General features: G+C 38.0%; 1 protein-coding gene across 1 annotated transcript in view; it reads right to left on the bottom strand.

Moving 5' to 3' along the window:
• LOC140233788 (neurotrypsin-like) overlaps positions 1-21,861 on the bottom strand; it is a 31,372-nt gene extending 9,511 nt beyond the window's left edge. The window contains exons 1-2 of the mRNA XM_072313881.1: positions 21,798-21,861; positions 18,484-18,811 (exon numbers count right to left, since the gene is read on the bottom strand). Of these exons, the coding sequence (XP_072169982.1) occupies positions 18,484-18,811; positions 21,798-21,861 (392 nt within the window). The remainder of the gene's footprint in view (positions 1-18,483; positions 18,812-21,797) is intronic.
• Positions 21,862-27,712: the final 5,851 nt, after the last annotated feature.

Genomic DNA, 27,712 nt, shown 5'->3' on the forward strand with positions numbered 1-27,712 from the left:
TTCTCGCGCTTTTGTTCCTCTCACATACAGCATGCATTTTATGTGGTGATTGACTGCCAAGCGGTGTTCCCAACTAGATTTGCTTGTACATTCTAGGTTTCTGTCACTATTTTATGTGCAAAAGTCATGCCTTTACAGTAATGTAGCAACTGTTAATTCAAAAGAAAAATTGAAATTAGAATAATTGTTGTACATTGTATATAGAAGCAAAGTTTGGCATTCCTTTTTAACTTTGCTCACTATTATGTCCGTTATTGTATAGAAGTTATAAAGATTGGAGAAACAGAATTCTTTCTCAAAGCATGACTACCTGCATGTCTCAGAATAATGTGGCACACAGGGGGTTTTCACCATGGCACATAAAGAGTTAAAGTCACATACGGGACGAACGGGACAAGTCTGCTATAATCCACGGGATGAAAGCATGCAGACTGATCACGCAAGTCCCAAACTGGTAACAACGACGAGTCATAGAAGCTCTGGAAATCGAGGTGCATATTAAATACTGTACCCCAGGATAATCGCCTCCACCTAAGCAATATCAGGCTAACTCTACTTGACAGGCAGGCTAATTAACACTCATTAGCCCCCATACAATAGTGGCCCTAAGTGATACTTACAGTTAGACAACCACCACAATTTGTACAGCCAACCGTGACAACCCCCCCCCCCCCCACACACACACACAGGAAGTGACTGACCCATTCAGCCAATCAAAGACTTTCCGTCCAGGAACCTAAAGTCCCTTTGATCCTTCCTGAGGGTATTTCAGCTGGATTTTTCTCTCACTTTCAAGATTATGGATGTGAATTACACAGTATGCCCCCTCCTCAAAAGAGATACATTTTTTTTTTTTTTGCATTTATAACATCCAAAATGATTAAACTGTCTAAATTCTACTTCATGGTCTTGAAATATAACATCTTAACTCTATTTTGCAGAAAACCCCATTCAATTTGGTTAAGCTGTAACAGAGAAATATGGATTGTTGTAAAGCATGTCATGAGTCTGATTCTTCAAAGTTTAGCACTTCGATGCTTTTGTGTGAGAAAACAATAGACAGAAATTGGAGGGAAAAGATTCTTGACATCCTCTACAAAATTCCTCATTTCTCTTTGACCACTGAAACAGGTAGAATTTTGAATCGAATTTCTGTAAGATGTGGGCAATGATTAATAGTTTTATACACTGAATTTGTATATGAATTGATTCATTATTTGTAAAGATATCATTGCGGAGGATCCCGTTGTATTTTTTGAACATGATAAGGTATCATGGCTACGGATGTGAATTATGTGATGCTGTAAGTGGTAGCACAAATCGTAAACTTGATAGTAGTTCAATATCAGGTTTTGAGAATAATTACTGGTGCAGTGCGTGAGACATTCTCTTAAAGCTTATCAAGTAGAGTGTGGAGAGATGGCTTTAAAATTTCACAGATATATATTTCTTGATAAATATAGATTTCATGTAATGTCTTTTGAAAGGAAACGGCATTCTACAGTAGAAATATTACAGTCATGTTGGTATTACGATCAAATCTAATTGGAAAACCGGTCAAGGCCCGCTTGTTATGAGGGCGTGTACTTTGAATACAAAAGTTGAACAAATTTATGATTGTTTATTAACAGAACCCTATTGGTTTTATGTATCTCCGAGAATTGATTTTTATAACATTAGGAAAAGAATTGATATTAAGATAGAGGTAACAACTTATGTAAATGAAAGATTATCAATAAGGTGGAAAGGTTATTTGAAAATATACACAGATGGATCAAGGCAAGACAATAACAATATTGGTGTTGCTTTTTATGCAGATCAGTATGACATAGGTAAAGTTTTTAGATTACCTTCAATATGTATTATGAGAGCAGAATTAACTGCAATTATAATGATATTAGAATGGTTAGAGACTTTTCGTAGTATTTCGGTTGTTATTTTAACCTAGAAAATAAGCTAGAAAATTTATCATCCAGGCCTATTACTAGTGTTTTAGTTGTAGAAATTTTAGAGAAATTAAAATGTTAACAATTGCAGGATATAGATGTATATTTTGAATAGAGAATAGCTGATAATTTAGCAAAAAAATGGGTCATTTAAGAAAATATAGATGTTGCTATTGTTCATACGAGACAAGAATTGTCAACAACAAGAGTTGCATCTCTACATTTCATAAAACCAACGAAATACAGCACTTACTGTTGATTCTATTCGAACTCTGTTTTGTAACATGAATTTGCAGATGTATCTCTACATTGGAGTCATGAGTTGATAAACAGAGGAAAAATTCCTGACACAAATTATTACAAAGTTAACATAATGTATTGTACATAAGTGTGCTGTTCGTTATTGCGAAGGTTCGTTAATCCGAAAGACACAAATTCCCTATACCTAGAGGTTCGTTGATCCGAAAATTGAAAAGGGTTCGGTAATCCGAACATTTGTGGCGTTATTACGAAGGTCAGTTATTCCGAAGATTTGTTAATCCGAAATTGAAATTCGGAATAACGAACCTTCGGAATAACGAATCTTCGGACTCAAGAGCCTTCGGAAAAAACGAACCTTCGGAATAACGAGCTGTAACCCTATATAAGAGGAGAAATGATTCAAGTCAGTTTGAAAAAAAAAATCGAAGCATTACATTTTAGGCAGCACTGTGACATAAAACGAATCAGTATGACTGTCACTACAGCTATGTGTAGTAAGGTCTTAGCAACTTTGTTGTTTCTGTGTGAATTTACAGACCAAGACTAACCATCGTAAACAGGTCTGAAATGGTCAGTCTAGGCAAACCCAGCTAATGTAAACATTCCATAATGACCCCCTTGTTTCAACTCAGTAAAGGTGGTTGGTATATTGAGAAGGAGCTGCCCCTTTTGTGCACTTCTGAAGAGAAAGGCATTGCAGCCGAGGAAACCGTATAAGAAAGTTCTATACAGCATTCACTTGATGATCTCTGTGTTTCAAAGCCCGAATTCGGTAAGAACTGACATTTTATGCCCATACTGTTATACAGTCGTCATGTACTTTGTAGTCATTGTATACTCCATGTGTGCTTTCTATGTTGTAAGAAGGTTAGGTAGATGATGCAAACTTTGTAAGATATTGGTCATGTTGGTAGACAAAGGAGTTGTGATTCAGGTGGATGTATATGCTCCCATGAGTGCTTGTCTTTGTTTGTGAATGGGTAGTGCATGGATGTATTAGTAGTGAGTGGAGATTAGGTGAGTGCTGTTGCTGTGTTAATTGTAGTGTTCAAACTTTCTATAAGTAATTAGTATAGATGTCAGTGATTATTAAGCACATGATTTAATACAAGTATCATTTATAATCTCAGATTTACAGTGGGATAACACTGGGATAAACAGGTGATATTCAATATCCTCAGTCATTTTCATGTTTGTGATATACAGTCAAACCTGCCTTAGCGGCCACCTCTCTATAGCGGCCACCTGTCTTTAGCGGCCACTGAAAAATCCCCCCGAGAGAAAAGCAATGTTAAAGACCCTGTGTATAGCGGCCACCTGTCTTACGCGGCCAGCGGCCACAAATTTTGTTTCCCGCGGTAGATTTTAACCTGTCTATAGCGGCCAAAAACCCGATGGAGCCGTAGCCGAGCCGATAATTCAGCGTGTTTTTCTGCTTGTTAGCCGTGCCAGTCATTCCTGGGCAATGTTCAGTGATCGCCACCGTTGCATTCATCACTTGTTCAGCCACAATAAGGCACTAGTGTTAAGCTTTCTAGACTGTGCACGTGCTACATGTACTGTGCAACAATTTCATAAACACCGGCATTGTTCTATGCATGATACAGACATGTGCATACGTACACACATACATGTACATGTACATGTAAGTATATATAGATATATAAAATAGCATACATACTTATGATACAGGCCGGCAGTGCATGACAAAAGTTATAGTGCACGCAAAATATAACGATTGCAAACGATAACCCACTATCGATTTGATATCGGTTTTTGCTCCCTCATTTTAATCATCGAGTACTTGAATTCCGCACCTTATCAACGCGATTGCGCCACAACCGCGATATGCTTTGCTCGATATTATCGTTATTCTCATTTCTCGCAGTCTGGCTATGCCAGCAACTTATCTGTGTGGGACTAGACTTTCAGCGGTAGATTTAAACATGGAAGCTGAAATGAACAGGTTCGCTACTTTTAGAGAGACTGATCTATATAAACAGTATCTTAGACAATAAGGACACAAAGGATGCCATCAAATACGCCCTACGAATTTTGGACTCCTACTGTTCTGAAAAAGGAATCAATCCGACGGATATTACTGAGCAAGTCAACCCAAGATTTGTGCCGCTTTCTCCGTACATTCTACGCGGAAGTGCGCCGTGGAAATGGGCAGCGTGTGGTGTGTTACGCTAAGCGCTCTTTGATCACGCTACGCTATGAACTTTACTACGACATTCACAACACACTCTCGGAATCCGCATGTGCAGCAATGGTGCCTGGCACGAGCCTTGTGTTTAAATCCAGTAGATCCATAATCCTACAAAACATCATCTAGTCCTGGTCCTGGACCCACAGTGCAGTAAGTAGGGCGTCTAACGTGTTACTGTTAGTGTTACTGTTACTAGTGTTAGATCCATGGTAGACCTATTGTAGGGTCAAAGCTCTGTCGCTCGTAAGTGACGTACAGTACAGTGTACGTAGATCTAGTATAAAAACGTTAGGCCAGGGCCCCTAGACCTAACCTATCGTAGGGCCTAGAAAACGTTATAACCACGTAGGCCCTAGACCCTAACGTTAGACTCTATAGTTGAATTTGGATCTTCAGGATTTTGTCTACACAGGTTCAAAGAAACTGGTATTATTGCTTGTGTAGACACGTGTAACTGTTAGAAATGATCTAGGCTTATCTTGCCTGGGTATGTATGCTATTTTATATATCACATAGTGCATGACATCTTATTGCACTATAACAAGTACCAAGCACCTCCAAATTCTGAATTTGCCCTCAGGCAATTATATTCAATTCGGCCTGCGGCCTCATTGAATATAACTGGCCTTCGGGGCAAATTCAGAATTTGTCGGTGCTTATATTGTTATAGTGCATTCAGCCTCATGCACTATATATATAGTATACAACGATGATACATGTTACCTGTCTATAGCGGCCACTGTCTATAACGGCCACTTTTCCCGTATCCCTTGGGTGGCCGCTATAGACAGGTTTGACTGTATTAGTAACACATAATAGTATATAGAGGTTACTCATCCTTTGTGGTATGTGAGAGAGTAATTATAGTTACATGCACTCTGTGTAGTCAGGTTATTAGTAATTGAGAGAGACACACATAATGTGATGGAAAGTGTAACCTTCGCATTTACAGGTGATATAATGATATTATTTGATTAATATAAATAAACACATTATCTCACAAACAGGAATATATATGTAATATACACCAGCATTAGTGGGTATTCAAATCCCAATGGGAAGTCAAAACAATTTGGATGATTAATTCAGTAAATTAGTAGGAAGAGTCCGAGTTATATAACCTTTTTGTTAGGGTGCATTCAGATGGTCATTTGATAGCATATATCCACATGTTGTTGTAATGTTCAATAAGTACAGTGAAGTGAAATTCTGAAGTTGTCACAAGCTGTTTATGACAACAAAGATCGAAAGCTGTGACACAAATAAGATAAATTGTCTGATATTTATTTTGGTTATTACTCATGGAAATATAGAGTTAGATTTGAATTATCAGTGTACATACGTTCACACATGATGAAGTTAACATAATTTATAAATATGGACTGATACGTGCAGATTTCAGTATTACAGTTTTATTACCTTGTTACATGAGGGTAAACAAGTATGAATTGAGTCTGTATCACATCTATTTCAGATTATTATCTCCACTCCACTCCACTCCACTCCACTCCAAGATCGATGACAAGTTGGATTCCAGTCTGATTAAACAGGATTTAATCGTATATCTATGTTTCCAGTGTCGTCTGTTGGATCTTATGGCGAATAATAATACAGGGCGTATAACAGAGAACGAAACTCCTCAGCAAACGAGGTCGTTGTGAGCTGAGGCAGCCACAATGACAAACAGATAATAGGTCATAATCTACATAATGATGTGTCATTTAAAAGGGATGGCTAGTAAGTGATCAGTGGGAATCAGTGGGAATGCTGGAGATGACTTTTCAATTCTTGTGGGATTTATTTAAGAATACATTATGTACCAGTTTTTTTTTTTTATTGTTCCAATTTTGTGGGATTAATTTAAGAGTACATTATAATCTATTGTTGTGTGAAAATTATCTGCTTCAGAATGGTCTCATATTCAAGTAATGTGCAGTTTAATGTTTCCAGGTTAGCATGCATGTGACGGGGCATTAAACTACTCATTACTTGAATATGATGCAATTCTGAAGCAAATGATTTTCACACAACAATAGATTATAATGTGCTCTTAAATTAATCCCAGAAAATTGGAACAATCACCCCAGCATTCCCACTGGTTCCCACTGATCAGTTACTAGCCATCCCCTTTAAAATACTCATGCAGAATAGTCATGATGGTGAAATACCATAATAACAGGGTGACTGAGGGGCCATGGTTCAAGATGGGTATTGCTGAATCTTTCTTTAAGTAAAATCACATTAAACCACAAGACTTAGTTGTCCTAACACACACACACACACACACACACACACACACACACACACACACACACACACACACATAAATAAAGTGAAATATAGCTGTGCGAATTGAGGAGAATTTTACTCACTGTCTTGACCAAATGCCGCTGTAATCATGGCCAAAAACACAAAGATTATCGTTGATTTCGCCATGATAATTCTTCTGAATCCCACTTAAATAGACCTGCAGGTTTGACTCTCTTCTAAAGAAGAGAGTCAAACCTGCAGGTCTATTTAAGTGGGTCTATGCCGAATATCGCTTTTTGTCACTTCCTCATTTCTTCCCGGTGGGGTATCTATACATATCTACCCTTGCAAATCACGACAGGGCCGTGCCTGTCACACAGCCTTTATTCCGTCACACTGCAGTCATAGGCAACAAAGGAATGACTTTTTTTTTTAAATATAAAAATACATTGAAACGGGAAATCCCAAGCCCAATTTTCATCCCGACCATTGCCATTTATAATTGCTGTAAAAATCTGCTGAAATTTCATAAAGAGCTTAACCCTATAAAGCCCAGGGGGGGGGGGGGCACATTGTGCCCCCCTACCATATTTTTGTTTGCCACTCCTACACCCTTTACTCGATTTCAGCCAAATTTGGTGACTTTTCCTAAAATCTTATTGCAAACATTTTGATATATAATTTAGCCATGTCCGATATTGCTGGTTGCCATGGCAACCGTAAACTGATAACCATGTCAGTCAGATTTTGAATGATTTTCTGTTCCAATTTCACTTAACAATATAATAATGGATGAAATGGGGTTTTCTCAGCTGTAATTTGCTGAAGGACCAAAATGTGAAGTAATTATGGTTGTGAATTACCCTGAAATGGTCTTCTTATTATTTCCTTCATTTTTTATATGACATAGGCATCGAACAATAGATATAATAGAAATAATCGAAAATACAGCATTTTCCAAAGACTACCCTTTTTTGTGTTATCTTCACGCAAGCTTTGCCTGTAATATCATTTTTTTTATCATATTATCAATCTGCAACCTCAAAATTTCAATATTTTGGAAATATGAAATGTGATACCAATATATGTACCCATTCCAAGCAATACATCATAGGTTTCATATATTTCTTTATATTGTAACGAGTAGCGCCCCCACGTGTTGACCTTGAGAAATTTCAACCATAACAAATAGTGAAGGTTGACTTGCTTTTCCTTTTTGGTAAATATGAAAATGATTGATATGAAATAAAAACATATATACTGGGGATAAAGAAATAAAAAGAAAAATACATGATTTTAGCGTATTTCCTATGTATTTCTGTATATTTTGGTAAATAGAGCCCTCATTGGATGACCTTGAGAAATTTCAAATGTTGGGTCATGTAGAGTATGAGTTGCTCTACCCATGTGCCAAATATGACGGTCATACATCATATAATAAAGAAGTTATGTAGGGGGGGCACAATGTGCCCCCCCCCCCCTTGGGCCTGGAAGGGGTCAAAATAGCTTGGGCTTTAAAGTACGCAGTGTTGTTGTTGTTGTTGTTGTTGTTTTCCCCCAAGTAGTTTAGAACCACGGTGAAACAGACGAGCGAACAAAGACCACCGATGGAATTCAAGAAATATAACTTGATGTAAGTGCATCGAGTACGTAAATACGATTCATATTAATAACTAACTTACACTAACACGGACTAACTCATGGAGATGTATGGTATACATACAGACACAAAGACACATTATAGTGTAGTCCCTGTTTGATGCAAGATTGAATAAGCAACAGTATCATACTGCACAGCTAGAGTGCCTGACTGATTTTCATTTATGCATTTATTTTTCGTACATGGATGTCACATAAAGTTAATTGAACAAAGTAATTGAGTAAAAAGATATTGCCTGAATCCAGAAGTTGAAGCCGGTAAAAAGGGATTTCTTAAAGTGTACGACATTATTCCATGAAAATACAAATTGGAGATGAGCAGTTGTTATTTTGTGCAGATGCAAACTTAAGAATCACAATCATGTAGCTGCCGTTTAAAAGACAAATTAATCACTCCTAGATTTAACAGAAATACATCACTAAAAGCAAACGTTTGACGGAGAAAATGGCCTCACACAGAGATAGTTGTCCGTGTTCCTGCATGGAAACATTTTTTGTTTTTCTGACAGGGGTGTGAACCCCTTAGTCACCTGACAGTTAGCCAAACCATAAGCAGCGTGTTATCATGAGGGGAGGATTATTCCACCAAATCCTCTAGCCTTGCACTGATATTAACATCTCTTAAGCAAAATAAGTATGTGAATGAATACAACTTAATGTATAAATAAATAAATAAATAAATGAATAAATAAATAAATAAATAAATAAATAAATAAATAAAATAACATGAACAAATAAAGAAAAATAAAGAAAGAAGAAATAAAGAAACAGATTAATTAATACATAATTAATACATAAAAAATTGAAAACATATGCCTTTCAGATGTACATGCCCATGCAAAAATATGCAATTGCTGAACTTCGTTTCTGATCTTTATTTTGGCACAATCAACGCGGAAAACAATCCGCTGCCTTCTCAAATCGAGTGATCGGAACTATCAGTGCAACTATCAGCACAAAAAGTAAGGAACTGCATTTTGATATGTTATAGTTCTGTAGAATTGGAATGATGGACCTCTTGTTTTGGTATCGTCTTACAGCTAAAACAACTTTTTTATCCGACAGGACCATACCTGATATGATTTGCTGACTGGTGCGTGTTGAGGCGGCATAAATATGCCGGAGGATCAATAAAAACAAAATGTTGCAAAATAATCGATACTTTGACTCTTCATGTACATACATTATGATGATCCTACAGTTTGATGATTCATATTCGATTTCATATATTATTCACCACATAAACCAGAACTTTTAGGTGACAATCTGGATACCGCACACACAGAAGCTATCGTTCACATTTCTGTTTTAAGTAGTATTTGATCTCTGAAACTGAACACGTCGAACTCGCTACTGTATTCTATATTCTTCTCCGACGCTAAAAAATTGTTTTCGACGAATATCTTCATAAAGCATAAAGTCATCAGTGCAGTGCTATCTCTGCATACCATGACAGAGGAAGCTGGTGCCGCCGGTGGGAAAAAGAGTACCGCTAAGCGAGTCCGACAGGGTTGGACTAAAGAAGAAATAGACGCCTTGTTAGCAGTGTGGGCTGAAACTTAGAATCTTAACCTCGAGGTTTCGTAACCTCGAGGTTAAGATTCGTCGTGTGGACACACGTCGTAGTTAGAGAGCAAGAGCTAAACCTCGAGGTTTCCTAACGTCGAGGTTAGGGCCTGCCGTCTGAACGTAACTAATGTCATCTGAAAACAGAAACTTGAGGGGAGCGGGGAAGGCTGCACCCATCGGTTCAACAGCCCTTGCAGATACAACTCAACACACACACACACACACACACACACACACACACACACACACACACACACACACACACACACACACGCACGCACACACACACACACACACACTAACATTCTTGCCACAGCATACTCTAGTAGGACACCCACAGTATAAGCTCGTCCCACAAACGTATACTAAATAAAGCCAAAATCTATTGTTTGCAGTCGTGGGACCATTGTTTACGCTTGTGGGACCATTATCCTCAGGAATTTCTTTTGTTGGTTGTCCTACAACAGTATGTCATGCCACCCCCCCCCCCCCACACACACACACATACTCTCACACAGTTTTAACTATGAGCCAGCAGAAACACGAAAAAGACTCGACTTGATCGATATTGTATTTCTGCATTACTATGAGAGTTTTCAGTAAAACAGTACCACATTTTATATGCTTATTTATATCATGGGAAAAATCACGAAGCTATCTTACACTGGCGTCCATACCATCGTTGAATAGACCCACTTGTAGATAATTCGTCACGACGTGCTCGTGCTATGTCTGAAGCGGACTGACGCGTCACATCAACCGGTTTAAAGCGATGCACAAATCAATTATTTATCTGCACGGTAAGCGTGGTAAGCACATACGCGTTTCTTATACAATAGAGTAAAGACAGGTGCACATGAAGAAATGTTATAACCAAAGATATTCAGTACGTAATCTCTTTGGATATAACCCATAGATACGATGTATCTGTAGACACGCCTTTCTGCTATACCCACTAACACTGATTTGCCCAGCATAAAAGTTTTGGAAACTCGACTTCGATCGATTATATTTCTGCAATATTAGAATAATATTCGTCACGTTTAATAATAAGCGTGGTAATTCTTGCTCTAGGTATAGGGTCCTTAAGGAAACTCGATTTTGATCGATTATAATTCTATAATATTAAAAACCTAAAAATATTAGGGAAAAAAGAGTTTGTTAGTGAATGTCCTTGTTCTTTACGTTCACGTTCATTGTGTAGATTCAGTTCGGGGCCCTTTCTTAATTAAATGATGGAAGTGAATAGAGAAACAGATGAACAGTTTAAGAGAAATCCAGTCCAAACACAAGTTTGCCTGATAAGAAAGAGTAAAATATTACGAGTTTAACGGTATAATTTTGATCGAAATCGGAAGAAAAATAAGCAAGTTATGACATTTTGAAGTTCCGCTATTTTTTTCAGGAAAGAGATCTTGAACGGTCAATATGAAATATGCAAATAGCAAAGTGAGCATGTCGTCCCCTCACAGTTTTTGTAGATAAAGTTTTCCAGTTTTTCACTCAAAGGCAACTATACCCGATGCTCAAATTCTCGTATATCTAACTGATCACTCTTTTAGAGTTATTCAACCAGGAATAACATCAAGTTTCAGACTGCACTGACAGAAACCCTGAATATTTGTCATTTGTTGTACACGATCAATGGAAAATTATGAGGCTATGACATGGTTATAGCTCACTCATTTGCATATTCATTTAAACTGAACGAGAACTGTTTTGCAAAAAGTAATAGCGAAACTTCAAATTGTTATAACTTTCTTATTTTTCATCCGATATCAGTCAAATTTCTACCATTGAACTTGTAAGATTTTACTCTTTTTTTTTTATCAGACGTATATTATCTTATATTTTGGACTGGATTTCCTCTTTAAAGGAATACACGCCAAACCGTAATATTTACCAGCGATGCTTTGACAAAGTAAAACCGGGAGTTAGCCCACATTCCTGAAAAAAAAACAACAACCCACAAACAAACCATGGCGATCACTGGTCAGTCATGGCGGATTCCACATTCAAACGCATACATTTTATGTGTACTGCAGCAGGCTCCGATGTCCATGCTGTGCGCTTGTCATTGATTATGTATCCCGTTCTCCTCTGTCTGGCCTTATCCCCTCCCACACCTGGTTCCTGCTCTACATCTGTCCCTCCTTACCTCTCTTTAGCAATCATACCACTTTCTCTTTGTGCACCTCTCTCTTGTCTTTTCTTTGAATAGAGCTGGACACTTTCATGAGAAACAGACTTTTCCATCTCTAGATTACGAAGATGATAGATAAGAGTCACGAAGCAATAGAAATATGTATACTTTTTAAGTAATTACCTTTAGAAAATGTGTTTCAAGTGTTGTGTGTTTATCATCAGTTCTCTCTATACATGCAGCAATATCAAATAGGTTTTACCCGAAGAATCCACAACCCCCTGAAATAGACCGTTTTTGTACGTCATTACAAGTTATTGATGTTTCTTTTCTGACAACCCAGCAACTAAGTATTTCATGCACCTGTTCTTCCTATAAGTTCCTTAGGTAGGAATTTGTTGCGATGTTGTTGCTAGGTCGGGCAACCTCCGACAAGCTCTGTGGTCAGGGCAGCGTTTGCGAACAAATCATACATAAAGCTGAATACATTACGCAAGGCTCCACATTAACCTTTTTTTTATGGTGGCCCGATGGGGCCATCAAAATCATCAATTTCAAAATTTTGGTGGCCCCGAGAGAAAAATTTGGTGGCCCCCCAAAAAACACAATAAAAACATTAAAAGTTCCGGTTTTTGTTTTTTTAATGAGTCACACACTCAGTGCATGCATTTATGCATTTATGACTCAAAAAGTTACGAATTTGTTGACATACTTTTCAAAAAATTTTGGTGGCCCGAGGCGGGCCACCAAATTTCCCCCTTTTTGAAATTTGGTGGCCCGACTTTCATTTTTGGTGGCCTCGGGCCACTGGGCCACCGTTAGTGTCGAGCCCTGCATTACGGAACCGGTCTAGTGCAGTGCCCATCCTCTATTTTAGCATGCTGGTATCGTTTACCTCATCTTGCACTGTTTTGGTCCGAACCTCCTCCTCTTTTGCTTTCTGCTCTTCAAAGAGAGAGGATGTGTTGGGCATCTCGACCCTTTGATGCCTCTGCATCTTTTCTGGCATTTTAGAGAAGCTGTTTGCCCTCATTTCTATCTTTCTTTCTTTTTTTTCGAAATGTGTAGTTCTAGTGATATTGTTGACTCATTGGATATTTCATTAATTATAAATGAAATTTTGCTGTATTTCATAATTATGTAAATGAAATTATCGCATTGAAGTAATGTGCATGATAACATGTGCGTCCACATTTTACTAATATTCATAGGAGTTAGGGTTATTTATGTTTTCATGATATACTTTTTTTTCGTCAAATTTCGTCAAATTTTCATTCGAATCAATGACAAAGCGTTAAATTCAAGCGATTTTGGTCACTGCTGTCCTCCCACGGTTCATTTTAAATCTTTCAGCATTCAATTCGGAACCCAATTCATGTCATTCTGTTTAGATTCCATTTCACTCAATATCGAGAGAAATTCATTCAATTCAACTACTGAAAATTGGCAGTCTAATTCTCGCCAGTTGGATAGACGTTCAATTTGGTTTATAGTACCCATTTCAATTTCATTTACAGGTACACAACTTTGCACTTTGAACTTTCGAATTCAATCAACATAAACAAAAATTTACCACGCGTTTTACTGGTCTTTTTTCACTGTGATTGTGGTGAATAATTTCATTTTCATTTCAGAGTTTCATTTATTCAGTTCAGTCTATTTGTATAGTAAGTATTCTTGCCTGTCGACCTTTCTTCCACCTTCACTTCTTGCCATACGTTATCTTTGTAACATTAAGGGAATGACTACATCTCAGATAGTGTTTACATTCGTATTTACATTCTTTTTGAATTCTATTCCTACCTTCTCCGTTTCCATATCATAAGTTGCCACAACCTGTTCAGCTGTAGACCCGTTTAACTAATCATCGCCAGTGATATAGTCTTAATGATTTTATTACAGGCTGTCAAATGCTTCGCCCGACCAATAACGTCCGTAGGGTCTATCCCAGATGTTCATGTATACTCTTCTCTAGCATTTTAAAGTCGTATATGAATAAAATGTACATGGGCAATGGGTGTATTTTAAAGTAGAGTTACACGAATTATAATAGATTAGCTTTTGTTAGGCAAAAGTCCCATTCACGGTTCATTAAGATTGCATAATTATTCAAACAGATGAGTAAATAGAAAGAATATAAGAAACAACAAAAATACTGCCTATGTGTTGTAAATTTTTGCCGTATCGTCAATATGAATTTCTTAACTTTCTTCATGACAAATCTGGTGGGAATTTGAATACGCTGCAAATGCATTTGAACGCCCTTTTTACACGTTTATTCGAGAAATTCATGAAATCTCATGAAATTAAATTGAATTAACTAGTTACTTTCTTGAATGCTGATTTCAGTGATGATTAAAATTCATTGGAACTTGAATGCTCACATTGTTAAATCAAATTAAAATCTGAGGCTGTCACTTGATACGGATGCTCCCTTAGAAGTTTGTGAATGAATACATATCATTATTTCATATATTTTGTGAGAAACCTCTAAAAATTGATTCTTATGTGTGGCTCTTTATTTGTCGCAATAGAAGAACGAAAAATAGGTTAAAAGGTAAGATCTTTTTTTTTACTTTTATTTAAAGACAGAGTCGCAAAAGAAAGATTTACAAGGAGGTAAGTGAACAAAGATTCCTCATTGCCCATCCTGCCATTTCTTATACATTGACAGGGAGCAGCAGCAATGCGACTTATATGTAAGTCATTCAGAAGTTTGTAGATATTATATATTATCATAGTGACTTTCACAATCATCCCGAGTCATATCCTGCTTTCTATAAGCTCAAGTTCCAATAACGATGAAACATATCATACTTCAAAGGAATAATTGGTTGATTCACAGTAAAAATTAACAGGGTGACGGCCTCTTCCATCCCTCCAGTGGTTTTCCGACAGCTCTCTTGATCCGCCAATCGGTTGCCTGGATCGGTTGGTCCCCGCCGCGGAGGGCGCTGGGTACACAAAGGTCTGTTGAGCCTCCAGTGCGCCCTCACCGTTGAATACAGTCGAAGACATGACGGACTCGTAACTCGGAAGCAGATCCGCGTATCTCGGTGGCGGATCCGCGTAACTCGGAGGCGCAAGACTGGACGCTGCTGCAGCTGTGGACGGAGAATGGACGCTATCCCCGCTGACTCGAAACACAATGGCCGCTTGAGGTGGGCGAGTTGTGGATGACGTCTGGGTCTTCCTGGAACAAAAGCAGCACATACAAATGAAGGACAGGCAGAAACCGAATGCTGCACCTAACGCACGTCCAACAGTGTCCCAATGAGAAAATCCGTCAGATGACTCGGTTTCCATATCTGAAAGAAAATCAGGAACAGGAAGACGGTGTCATGATTGCTTTAACCTAGTGGAAGTCTCCTTGAAAAACACCTCACTTTGTGAAACATCATGAAAAATCTTAGAGTATATTCTAAAAGGTATTCGCAAGTAAAGACGGTTTGTTTCATTCCCATCTGAGAAGATGGCTGGATAGCCCATATTGAGGTGCAATAGCTGGTCTTCCGGTTCGGTGTAATAATGTCAGAGGTAAAAATGTCAGAGGTGAAAATGGCAGAGGTAATAATGTCAGAGGTAAAAATGTCAGAGGTAAAAATGTCAGAGGTAAAATTTTCAAAATTCTGCTTACGTCCAGGCTAGTATACAGTCATTATTGTTCATTTTTTTTTTTTTTTGGTTTAGTATGAAGAAGGAAATGAGGCATTGTCTAAGCAAATCGCTAATTTCCACCTGTTCTATGTTATTTTCTCAGATTCATGCAGGTTTTGTATTTATCTCGCAAGGCCCGATCACGACATAAATGTACAAGAAAAAATACAAAACGAAAACAAACAAAACTACAGTAGATGTACCGGCAGACATAAACAAGCTCTTACAAAATATTCTTATTACAAGGTTCAAGTATCACATGGGGCAAAAACAAATCTCGAAGTTCAATGAACACTGTGGTCAGTTAAAAAAAAAATGTGATCGGGTCTATTACACATTATTTGTAGTATTTTGAAATGCCAGGCAAGATAGGAATTGGTAAATAGTTGCTAATTTCATGAGGATCACCTTTTTGAAAAAAGGGGTGACTTCTGCAATTTTGCCACCCTTTGCATGACACGGGAAATAAAACCTTTCCGCATGTTTTCTCGAGCATGTTTTTGTTTTTTGGTTTTTGTGTTTTTCGTTTTAAGGCCAAGCCCTCTTATCTCATAATAACCCGATGGATATGTTTCCAATATACCAGAAAGAGGCCAGGTGAGGAGATACGCATTCTACCTGTAAGTGAGGAAAACGAGGGAAATATTTTGTACATGTATACATCCTGATCGTGAAGGAATGCAGTTTTCTTTCTGGACAATTTATAAATGCTCCATCATGTCCATTTGCAATAGTTTAGAGATGTTTGTTGGGGGGGGGGGGGGGTGGGTGGGTGGGAGGTTTGGTCCTTTCCATTGAAACGCAGAGGGTATCCGCGACAAAATAAAAAAAAAAATGCAGGAAAGTGTAGGGAAGACCGGGGAGAAATGGGGCGTTTTGGCATCATTAGGAAAGATTCCTTCTAGCTTTGTCAAGCTAGATAATGATCATGATTATGTACTATAGATTCTGAAGTTTATAGTATTCAGTGATAACCCTATATATATATATATATATATATATATATATATATATATATATATATACATATATATATATATATAATACATTTTTGGGGGGTGTAATTATTGATTTCTTAAAGCCTTTATTTAGAGTGAAATAGGACATCCCCGGGAGAAATATGACATTAACAAGGGAGAAATGGAAAAAAACCTGGGGAGAAATGGAACAACCATGCACAAAAAGAACCCCTAAAATTATCACAAAGTATAGACTGGGCATGGTGATAAAACAAACTGGTTTTAATTAAGCTTTAAGACGAAAAGGGGGATAATTTGTGAACAGAATGCTTTTTATAAGAGTCGTATTGGGATGGAATAATAAGATTTTGAAGATGCCTGTATATTATATTGTCTCGTCTCATAGTCAACTCTCTGTTGTACTGTTACTCCTATTTCAGTCCCGTTTCATGTTTATACGTGTGTTCATGTGTTTGTTTCGTTGATCCATTTCTCTAGTGAGCTTCCAGACCTTTTCTTTGCTTTCATCTGATGTTTTTCTTCTGAGGGCCCCACATTCTACAAGCCTTGTCTTTTTAGTGCATCCCTCCATTTTTCGAATTATAAACATTGTTTACTTACTTCAAATCACTTGAGTTTTATAAAAATGTATATATAATTATCGTAAAGTGCTACGCACCTTACTTTCTGTTTTCTGTTAAAAAAAGAGAAGAACAGATGTTTATATGTTTTATCGGAAAATGAAATAAAACATTGAATTGAATTGAATTGAATTATTTTTGCCAAAAAAGGGTTTGGAAATGGTAGGTTTGTTATAAAAACCTTTTTTTTTTTTAACTTACCTGCAAAACTGTATAGTGACTAATATGTCTATTTTGAGGTGTACCAAGGCTCATCTTTTTACTGATATAATTGGATTGTTGATTGGTCGAGAATTTTTCAAGTTACAAGATTGTCCCATATTTCTACCCGGTCTCCCCTATGCTTTTTTTTTTTCAGGAGAAGGCATGGAAAGCGCATGTTGTGAGAAGGGTGTCAGAAACATGAAGGCACTTTTAACTCGTCCTTTTACATTTCTTCGTCTAAATATTTACCAATGATATTTTCATCTCTGGCATTTTGACCACTGGCATTTCGACTACTGACATCTTTACCTCAGACATTTTGTACCTCTGACATTTTACTTCTGACATTTTTACCTCTGACATTTTTATTTCTGACATTTTTACCTCTGACATTTTTACCTCTGACACTTTTACCTCTGACATTTCTACCTCTGATATTTTTACCTGTCACCGGTCTTCCAGTTGGATGTGAGGAGGGACCACTTCATCGGATTAAACACCCTGCTCTTTTCGATGAATAAATAAAGCGGGATCATTTACGTGCATGAGTTAAATTGCGACTATCTCATACACGGGACCTCCATTTTATGTCCTATCCGAGGGACAGAATGTTTGCCTCTCATATGAGGGGTCGGTATGATTACACACAACATTGTTCAGTGGGACTCGGGAATTGAACCCAGGTCCGTTGGGTCGTGAGGCAGACGCTCTAATTTTATTGCTGAGCTAACTCAGGTAAACCGTGGTGACATAATTCTTTAATGTTTAACCACACTACATGTACTGGAATAAGCTGTACGTTAGACGCTTGCTTCGTGTGCTTGATGATTCAACACTGATAAATAAACATCGTATTGAACGGAATTTCGGTTGGCAATTTTTTGTGAATGAATAATTTTCCAAATGTTTGTAAAAACAAAATATACAACACGTCGCCAAAGGAAGAAGCTGCGAATGGATATCACTTAACACTGAATGAAACTCACACTGATTTGTGCATTCCACTCCAGCATCCTCATCATGTTCACAATTTTCGTCACCCCATTCGTTATGTCGGCAATTGATCAACCGCGATTCGGTACCGTCACATAACACGTCGTCAAGATGGATCGGTTGGTCTGCTGAACCCTCCCCGAAGTAGGCATTGCTCACGGCTCTCTTGGCCGTGGTGTAGCCCAGTTGACGACACACGACCACCGCGTCGTTAGAGCTCCAGAAGTCGTCGCATACCGTGCCCCACTGCTGGTCGTGGAAGACTTCGACTCGCCCATTGAGGGCTGATGTGCCGTCTACAAGACGGACGTTGCCTTCTGAGAGAGCAGAGTCAGAAAACCCATTATTTTACATATATGTGTGTGTGTGTGTGTGTTTGTGTGTGGTGTGTGTATGTGTGTGTGTGTCTTTTAGGAATCATTGTCTCCGCTGACAATGCTATACTTTGGCTAAAGGGAACGTGGAGTTACATGAATCTTAACGAAGTCATTCCATTTTACTTCACTTCTAAATGTATGTACGTAAGATTCAATTCAATAGTTTATTTATTTCCATCATCAAAAAAAAAAAAAAGAGAACATGATTCCAAGCGGTGCAATTTGTCGATTTGTCTTCCATTCGTCTGATCAGGGCATTCTTTTTTCAAATACAATATGAAGTATATGCAAGAATGATGTCATAAAAAAGAAACAATGCACTTTTTCATGGCAACAAAAATAGTAAATAATCATAACGATGGAAAACAGTGCTCCACTAAAAAGTTGTTCACGTTGAATTTTGGTAAGTTTAACATGATAGAAATAAAAGGTAAAGTTATGGTAAATTAGAAGCAGAACAATGCGCTTAGGAACTTTCACTGTTTCATGTGGTTTAATTTAAACAAATGTATCTACAATGATGAGGAAAGCAGCCCTCAGAACATTGTTCTTACAGACATGAAACTAACCAAAATGTATTGAACTGCATTTTTTTGTTAATATGAGATTACTGTACTCAAAGAAACTTTGAAATTATAATGTTGATCACTCCACAAAAAGGATAAGAAATGTGGCATTCTGGTAATTTATTTTGTTCCTTAACGTTTGCAGGTGCGCGGCAAAGTCATAATTTACGATATTTGAACAGGCAGACAATGCGACAATATTTTATTGTTGTTGTTGCAGACTTGCATTGAATACCTTGTATTTCTATATATCTGTAGATTAATTGCCCCTTTATTATAGTCTTACATCAGGTGGGCTACTTCCCATACAGTTCGTCTAACACCAATACGGCTAAATTCAATAGGGCTACAGTTCACTCTCGTTTCATCTACAAGATGCTAATATTCAAATTCATGAAATTCTTCCGTCGAGATGTTTTCATTGCAACTGATTGACTGATTTACGTCGATGTAGGGCAATTTGTCAATCAGTTGCAAGATGCAAATAATACATAATGTTTATATCATAGACTTAGCTGCCGTTGAAGTGTATTTCTTGTGTGGTATATTTACCAAATAAATTGTGATTTAATCAATATATATTCCTGCATGTGCCATTCGTAGTTGTGTATTCACCGCCAGAGATAATGGCTCATACGTTAATCTACCGTGCTCACGCGGTCTGTGGCAAGTTTTAGCGCAGTAACTGATTAAAAAAAGGAAAAGTTAAGAGTCATTAAAGCAGTAGATATTCATAAGAAGCCTAAGAAATTTTTGCTTGATTACTTCTTCGCTTTCATTGAGAATTTCGCCAACAATCATGACAATGTATATACTTTAGTGAGCCCACATGAACATTGGACGAAATGTATACATTAGACTGATGGTATCTAGACCAATTGGGCATTACATTTCATGTGTTCACCAGAGCAAGTGGTTAATAAACTATTATTGATGAGTAGCCCAACTGGCTATCAGACTAAATGTAATTTGCCTTGATGATTGTTAGACTAATCGATGAAATGCTAATATGAATTTTAATCTTTGTGGGTGGAGTCCAAGACGTTTAGTGCGAATTAGACAAAATGGTAAAAGAAATCATATTAGACCAATAGGAATTTGACGAATCGAATATACAAAAAAAAAGGCAAACAGGACTGGTGATTAGACAACGTGGGATATATAAACGAAATGGCAATAGACCAATAATTGATATAAGACGAGTATTTAATGGACATAACCCATCTGAAAAATAGATAAACTGATAATGAGGCTAGGTAGCGACTGGACTAGTGATTGAACTCCATGCATGGGGTTGTAGAAAAAACAGGATTAGACTGTGTGGGTTAAAACTAAATACTTTGTTTCATTTCATTTCATTTCATTTCATTTCATTTCATACTTTAACAGGTATTAGTCGAAGAGGGAGTAGGCCAAGTGGTAGATCACGCATGCAGACCCTACATCCATCTACCAATCTATATCTATCTATCTATCTATCTATCTATCTATCTATCTATCTATCTATCTATCTATCTATCTATACAATTATGCACATGAAGTTAATCTCATTCTTAAAAGTTTAGATATTTGTTATTAATGTCGCTATAAAACAGAGACTATTAAAAAACTTCGGGATGTTTTTAGTCATAACTAATAAATATTCCTTGTGATGTTACAAGACTAGTGAGGTAACACTGGAAATGGGTTTGTTTTCCTCTATCTGATGATGGACTTACTTTAAAATGGTTAAAACTTTTGCTTTATATATACCTTGATATTCTCCATATAAATAAAGAGTTTGAATGCAAAAAAAAAAGGATAGATAAATCCATTAATTTTTATCATATCCAAATATTCAAGATGGAAGCTCGTAAAATAAAAAAGCGAAGTAAAATACTGAAATATAATTGATAATTTTGAAAGCAGTGAATATTTTCAATATGATGAAAATTTTGAAAATAGCGTGGAACTGATATCACATTCAAACTCCTCATATGTATGAACATAATCTTATACAATATATAATTTATGTATATATATATATATATATATATATATATATATATATATATATATACTAATATATTAATATCTGCATCCACACACTCAAAGAAGAATGACTTGTAGTATTTTTCGGGAAGCACCTGGACATGAGTTTATTCACTGCAACTCACAGCGATCTATGTGACATTCTACAAAATGAAGCAAGACTCTAAATCTAACTCTAAATACCTCTAAATAACTACCATGATATTTATATATTACACGCAGAGCACTGCTAACCTAAAATATGAAAAATTGAGTGTCACTATAGACCACATTCGTAAAAAGAATAAAGTAAAATGATCACTGTGAGAATCATCAGGATTTTTACTTACCGTATTCGCCAAACGTCGCCGTCACGATGGTCAAAATCAAAAAGAGCAGCGTTGCTTTTACCATGGTTACTCTTACAAATTCCGTTGAGTAGGCCTACGTGTTTGAATCTCTGTGAAAAAATAAAGAAGGATCTATGCCGAGGACAACTTCTCGTCATTTCCTTATTTTGTCCTAGGCAGTTATAGAAGCTTTGCACGTCCGCCACTGGGAATTATGACATATCAAACACGCAGTGTTTCGTTGATCATACTTTGGACCTGCGCAACAATAAAATTACATTCTTTTTTCTTTATGTTTGAAGAGAAATCCTGTGCCAAATTTTCATTCCACTTGTTGACATAAGTGGTACTATAGAAATATATTGTGACTTTATAAAGAGCCTTAGTTAGGAAACAATATCGTGATTTTATATATTTTAAAACATCAGTGTATAGAAGCGAACTTTTCTTGACTTATAGATGTATCATGTATCCTTTCTCCCCAAACTTGGGAGGTAGCATCCCTAGGGTGATAGGATCTAACGTTGCTCGAGAGGGCATCATGCCCCCGCCCCCCCCCCCCCCCCCCGCGGGGACCCCAAGGGAGCCCAGTGGGGATGGGGAAGCCCCCATATTAAGGATAAAAAGTCTTCTGTTCTAAAGGAGGAAAGCATTGAACTACATGTACGTTAATGCTATATGAGCAAATTTAAGAGCGGGGGTACTCCCACCCCCCCCCCTCCCCCTTCACTTGAATATCCTGTGGGAGGGTTACTCAGGGTCCAAATTTCATATTATCATCTTCCTGTTGAAATGTATGGTTGATTGTCACCAAACTTTGCAGGCATTATCGCTAAGGCGATCATTTTCACACATACAGTGCATCTTTTTAACCAATACGCACCGCACACCCTCCCCCTGTTTACTCAGTTCCTCTTTATAGTCTGCATAAATACTTGGAAGTTGAACTTGCGATGCTTGGGTGATCGCCAGAGTCATTTTATCTTAGCATTAGGCAAACATACCCCTCTCTATAGTTGTTGTATTTTGTTTGCTGGCTTCACTTGTTTGTTTGCTTCTTTTTTGAGGGGTAGTCCCGCCGCCCCCCCCCCCCCCCTTAAGGCAATTTCACGAGTCTTCGCGATATCATTTGTAATGTCATCGTCTATAATCCCTCGTGAACGTACATATCACATGCAACGTGAAAAGACAAAACTTGACATTAAAATTTGCCTTCATAGGTCATGAGTCTAACAACATTGCCGTGACCTAAACGGGACCCATGCCCATCCTAGCATAGAGGCGGGAAGAAGATCGGTAATAAAAAGAAACAAAAAAGAAATGTTGGGAGTGATGGGATATAACAGAAAAAAAAAAAGTATGAGAAAAGGAAGAAAGAAGACTCACCATGATTGGGAGGGGTGTCATGTGACTGCCACTTAACCTGTCAAATCCTGGAGAATTTTATTGTAGAAATTTCCCTCCTTTGTTATCTTGCACCGCTAAATTGGCAACTCTAAATATCATTGCATATACACTATAGAGAAAGATCGTAGGGATCTGGTTATATTCATTAAATTTGCCCCCAAACAAAAATCAGAAAGAAAATGGAAAAACCTTTGCCAGTTAAAAAGGTCTCTGATTTTATTAAATATTTTGCCAAATTCACAGTCAAATTTAATTTACATCATTTTACAAATAATAAAACAAATTATTTTACAAAAGGAAAATTATTTGACAGAAACAAACGATCACATATGAACAAGGAGAGGCAAAACTGAGTGAGTATAATGATCATACCTTGTGGTGTGGAACATTAAGAATATAAACAATAACAGGATATGGTAGTAACTAGCATCATCAAACCACAGGAATCCATGTTGCCTAAGCCTTGATGTGTTAAATACTCTGATGGCATGGTATCGAGTGACGTGTATCACAACAGGCTGAACTGAGTTTTAAGTAAACAAGCACCACATACAGCCTTAACATGACCTCATGTTTTGCACACCCACACAAGTCGTGCAGTTTCACACACACGCCGCGGCAAAACATTCATTTTCCCCGTGAAATTTTCAACAAGGACGTGTATATCTGTAAAAACAAAGAAAGAGAAATGAACAGGGTACTAATTATGTGAAAGAACAACGCAACAAGAAAAACAATGGCATACAATCCGATTCCCCCCCCCCTTTTTTTTTTTTTTTTTTTTTTTTTTTTTTTTACAAAGAAGTAGATTGCTTCTCTTATCATCTATCACATAATGAGTGAGGCCATGTAATATAAAACATTTTCCCTGGACTGCGGTGGTGGATAAAGGTATCTTTTCATTTATGTATCTGTCTTGATTTGGCTAATAATGTAGTTAATTCACAGTGCAGTTTGGTGCAACATCATCGTGCTAACTTTGCCATGATTGCGTGACTAGGCTTGTTGTTCTGATTCTTATGATTTTTTTCCCGTCCAAATCTATGGAAAGATACTTACTTTGACTTCACAGCCGTTGATGTGGGGCACTCATTCGGTACTCGGTGTTCATGCGTGCAGTTGCCCACGTCGACGGAACTGTGCGACGTAGCCCCGCATTGTCGGTGGTCATGGTGGTGTGGATGCTGGTCAACCTGGTAGAGGCATCGTATTTTTGCACTGATGTTTCAATCTTGATGAGTTGTTTCTAGCTTTAGATTGGAAATTGCTTTTGGCATTGTGATTACAATTTAAGGAGAAATCAAGTAGACATAGTATGTATACATAGCACCTGCGCTATAAGCAATAATGTGATTTTAGGGCGCTGTGAATCAACTCTTAGTTTGTAAGAATGCAACCACACAAATGTGATTATTGTATTCTTTTGTACTGGCAAGAACCACCGCTAACAACACTGTCAAGGAAACGACAGGAAAACATCAAGGATATATATAGGCTGGGAAAGGAAATATCACGAGCATTGGTTGCACGGCCATTCATATTGATATGGCCAATGTTGCGAATCTTTGTTAGCAGTCTGGCGCCCTCTTCGCCGTGGCATAGTCTTCTATTCATTTTTGTGCCAAATTGGTACGACACAGTGCTGGGAAAAAATATCGTCCTTTTTCATGGTGGCAATAATGATGACAGTGACATTACACGTACTAACGTCCATGATAACACTAGCAGGAAAAGAGTAGCAATTCCTCAAACCATTGATTCATTTACTACTACTACTACTACTACTGCTGCTGCTGCTGCTGCTGCTGCTGCTACTACTACTACTATACTACTGCTGCTGCTGCTGCTGCTGCTGCTACTAATACTACTACTACTACTACTACTACTGCTGCTGCTGCTGCTGCTGCTGCTGCTGCTGCTACTACTACTACTACTACTACCACTACTATGGTTTAATGCATCTTGGGTAGCCCTTTCATATTCCGAAAGGCACCGTATTTTTTATTACCTCAGCATTTTGAAATAGTTATTGCTTGTCAAACACTGTCCGACATGTCCAATGAAGTGAAGGCATGCGAAATATACTCGGGACTCTCCATCTGAAAGTCAAAAGTGTACCACAATGCCCTAACACTATACCTGATAGGAGGTTCCAAGTTGAACAATACATTGGTACGCAAGAGAAACGAATTAAACACAAAAATAGCATTTTCTTCTTTCTTCACTCAGTTAGGAACAACAAATTGAAACGCAGCTTCATTAGAAGAATTCACAATAGAAGTGATAATACATCATCATAATTTGTGTATATTGGCTCCGTTGACCTAGACTTCTGACACTTAGCGATAAAAATCATTTCATTCCTTATGCAGACTATAAAGATATTCAGCCCTATTGGTCTCTTGTATACCTCAGTGATGTCATTATCGTTTGGCCTACTATAGATCCCCGGGAGCACTTTGTCAAAACCTTCGATACGATTTACCCAAATTATGTTACGACATGAACAAGTACCGTATTGTGTGAGAGAAGTGGCATTAACTGGTTGATTTGATGAACTACATTCCCGTTTGATGCTAATCATCGCTGGAGGCTATAAGTCCACTCTATGATTAAACAATTGTATTCTCCACTCTCCTAGCTATCTCCGTGATAATGATGCAAACGAGCTTTTTAAAATTCGCCAAGTGTATCGACTTTTAATCACACTCATTTTATCATGATATAAACACGTGTACGGCACCTCCATTCGAAGAGCGGATTCTCCTCATTTTGTTTTTCTATAATCATACACTTTAGAGTTAGGATGTGTGATTCATGCACAGAGAAGTATCCTTGACGTGCTGTTTTTGCTTAAGCCATAGAGACTTGATGTGTAAGCTAGGAGCGACTGCATCTATATTAAACTCAAAGAAGACTCGGGAGATATTTATATCCAAGCATTCATGCGCTCTCTTATTCTTTGCCAAGGATAGCATTCGATTGATGCTGAACAACAAAACAGCAAAACGCCCAAGAACAAATCCCAGTAAACCTATGCAGTGTGCTAGATCGTTGAACAGTCTTTCAAGTCTCTATTTTGGTAGTTTCCAAAGTCATTAAAGATCTTTATGCTACATTGAAGTGTCTTTGACGATTCATCTTATTTTTGAAAGAAAAAAAAAATCTCGACCTGGTTCTAGTGCTCTCGGGTTCCAGGCATAGAGAAAGTGTCATTATGTTATGACCCTCGCCTGCCGAATGTTTTGTCACTGTTAACGCACCCAATTTCATAAGTAATCATACATGATTGTAGCAGGTGGAACTGTATTCTTCCACATGATCTACTTGTAGAGAGATTAGAGCAAGACAACAACACTGGTGACGTCATATCTGGGACTCACGTTGCTATGGTAGTGGTTGCTATGGGATCTTGGTCGATTGCAATAGCAGTCTTCTCTATAATTCTAGTTTTCTAACAATGAAGCTGTGCGTCAATAGATGTTCGCTCGCTAAGGGAAGAATCGCATATATTTGCCAAGTAGTTTGAAAGAAAAGTGGATAATCAAAGAAAAAAAAAAAGGAAAGGTCCTCAAAAAGCGCGCGGGTAGGAGTGTTTATAAGTATCAACTTTCTCAAAGCTGTATCTTCTTCGCAGGGTTCTCTTCACTGATGTCCGGGTTTCCCGCCATTATTGAAAAATGAAGATCGTCAGACAGTCGCTAGGAAGGCGGTCCAAAATATGGGGGGATTCCTTTCAAAACATTCGATCGACAAACTTGTTTGGTACTTCAAAAATCCCGAGTAACAAGTGGCATGAAAAGCGGACAATCTAAAGAGTCGCCCTTTTACCAGCCTCACGAGCTCATTTCACCATCGGCCTACCCCTCGCTTGGCTTGCGCACCCGCAGCCTAATTATTGATCCCCCAAGTACGCGCGGGTTTGCTTTTGGTATTAACGCCCACTCGACGAGACGAGCGCCTCCCCGCTCTCCGGCCGCATCAGCGCTTGAACTTGATGTTTGTTCGAGAGGCATACAAATTTGTCGAATATCCCATTACCGGATCGAGTCCAAACAGAGGAGTCTGACTGTACCCTGGAAATTAACGTTCATTTCTTCTTGGCCTCTTGTCTGCTCACAGGTCGTGATGCTACGCTGGCGTCGCCGGGAAGATTTCGCTGTATAATCGCACGGGGGTTCGGAGTGCGCGCCCGCTCGGCAGGTGCGCACACATTGTTTTCGCTGGTCTCTGTCTCCCCGATCCACGGCCGCTGCTTGATGAAAGGGCTCGGAAGGTAATTTCCGCCAGTCAATGCGACCGTATATGTGTATACGAGGGAAGCAACCTTTTATTGTACCTGTGCAAACAACGGTCTTTGTCAGCGCCGAGTTTGGACAATCTCGCAAATGCACGGTTTTCTGAGATTTTGTAAACATTTTCACCTCCGCTGCTTGACCACGTGTGAGAAGAGTGAATAACAAATTTTGAGATATGTTGAAAGGGAAATGACGACGATTTAAGAGAAT

This window comes from Diadema setosum, chromosome 10 (genome assembly GCF_964275005.1).
Source record: "Diadema setosum chromosome 10, eeDiaSeto1, whole genome shotgun sequence".
Taxonomy (NCBI): domain Eukaryota; kingdom Metazoa; phylum Echinodermata; class Echinoidea; order Diadematoida; family Diadematidae; genus Diadema; species Diadema setosum.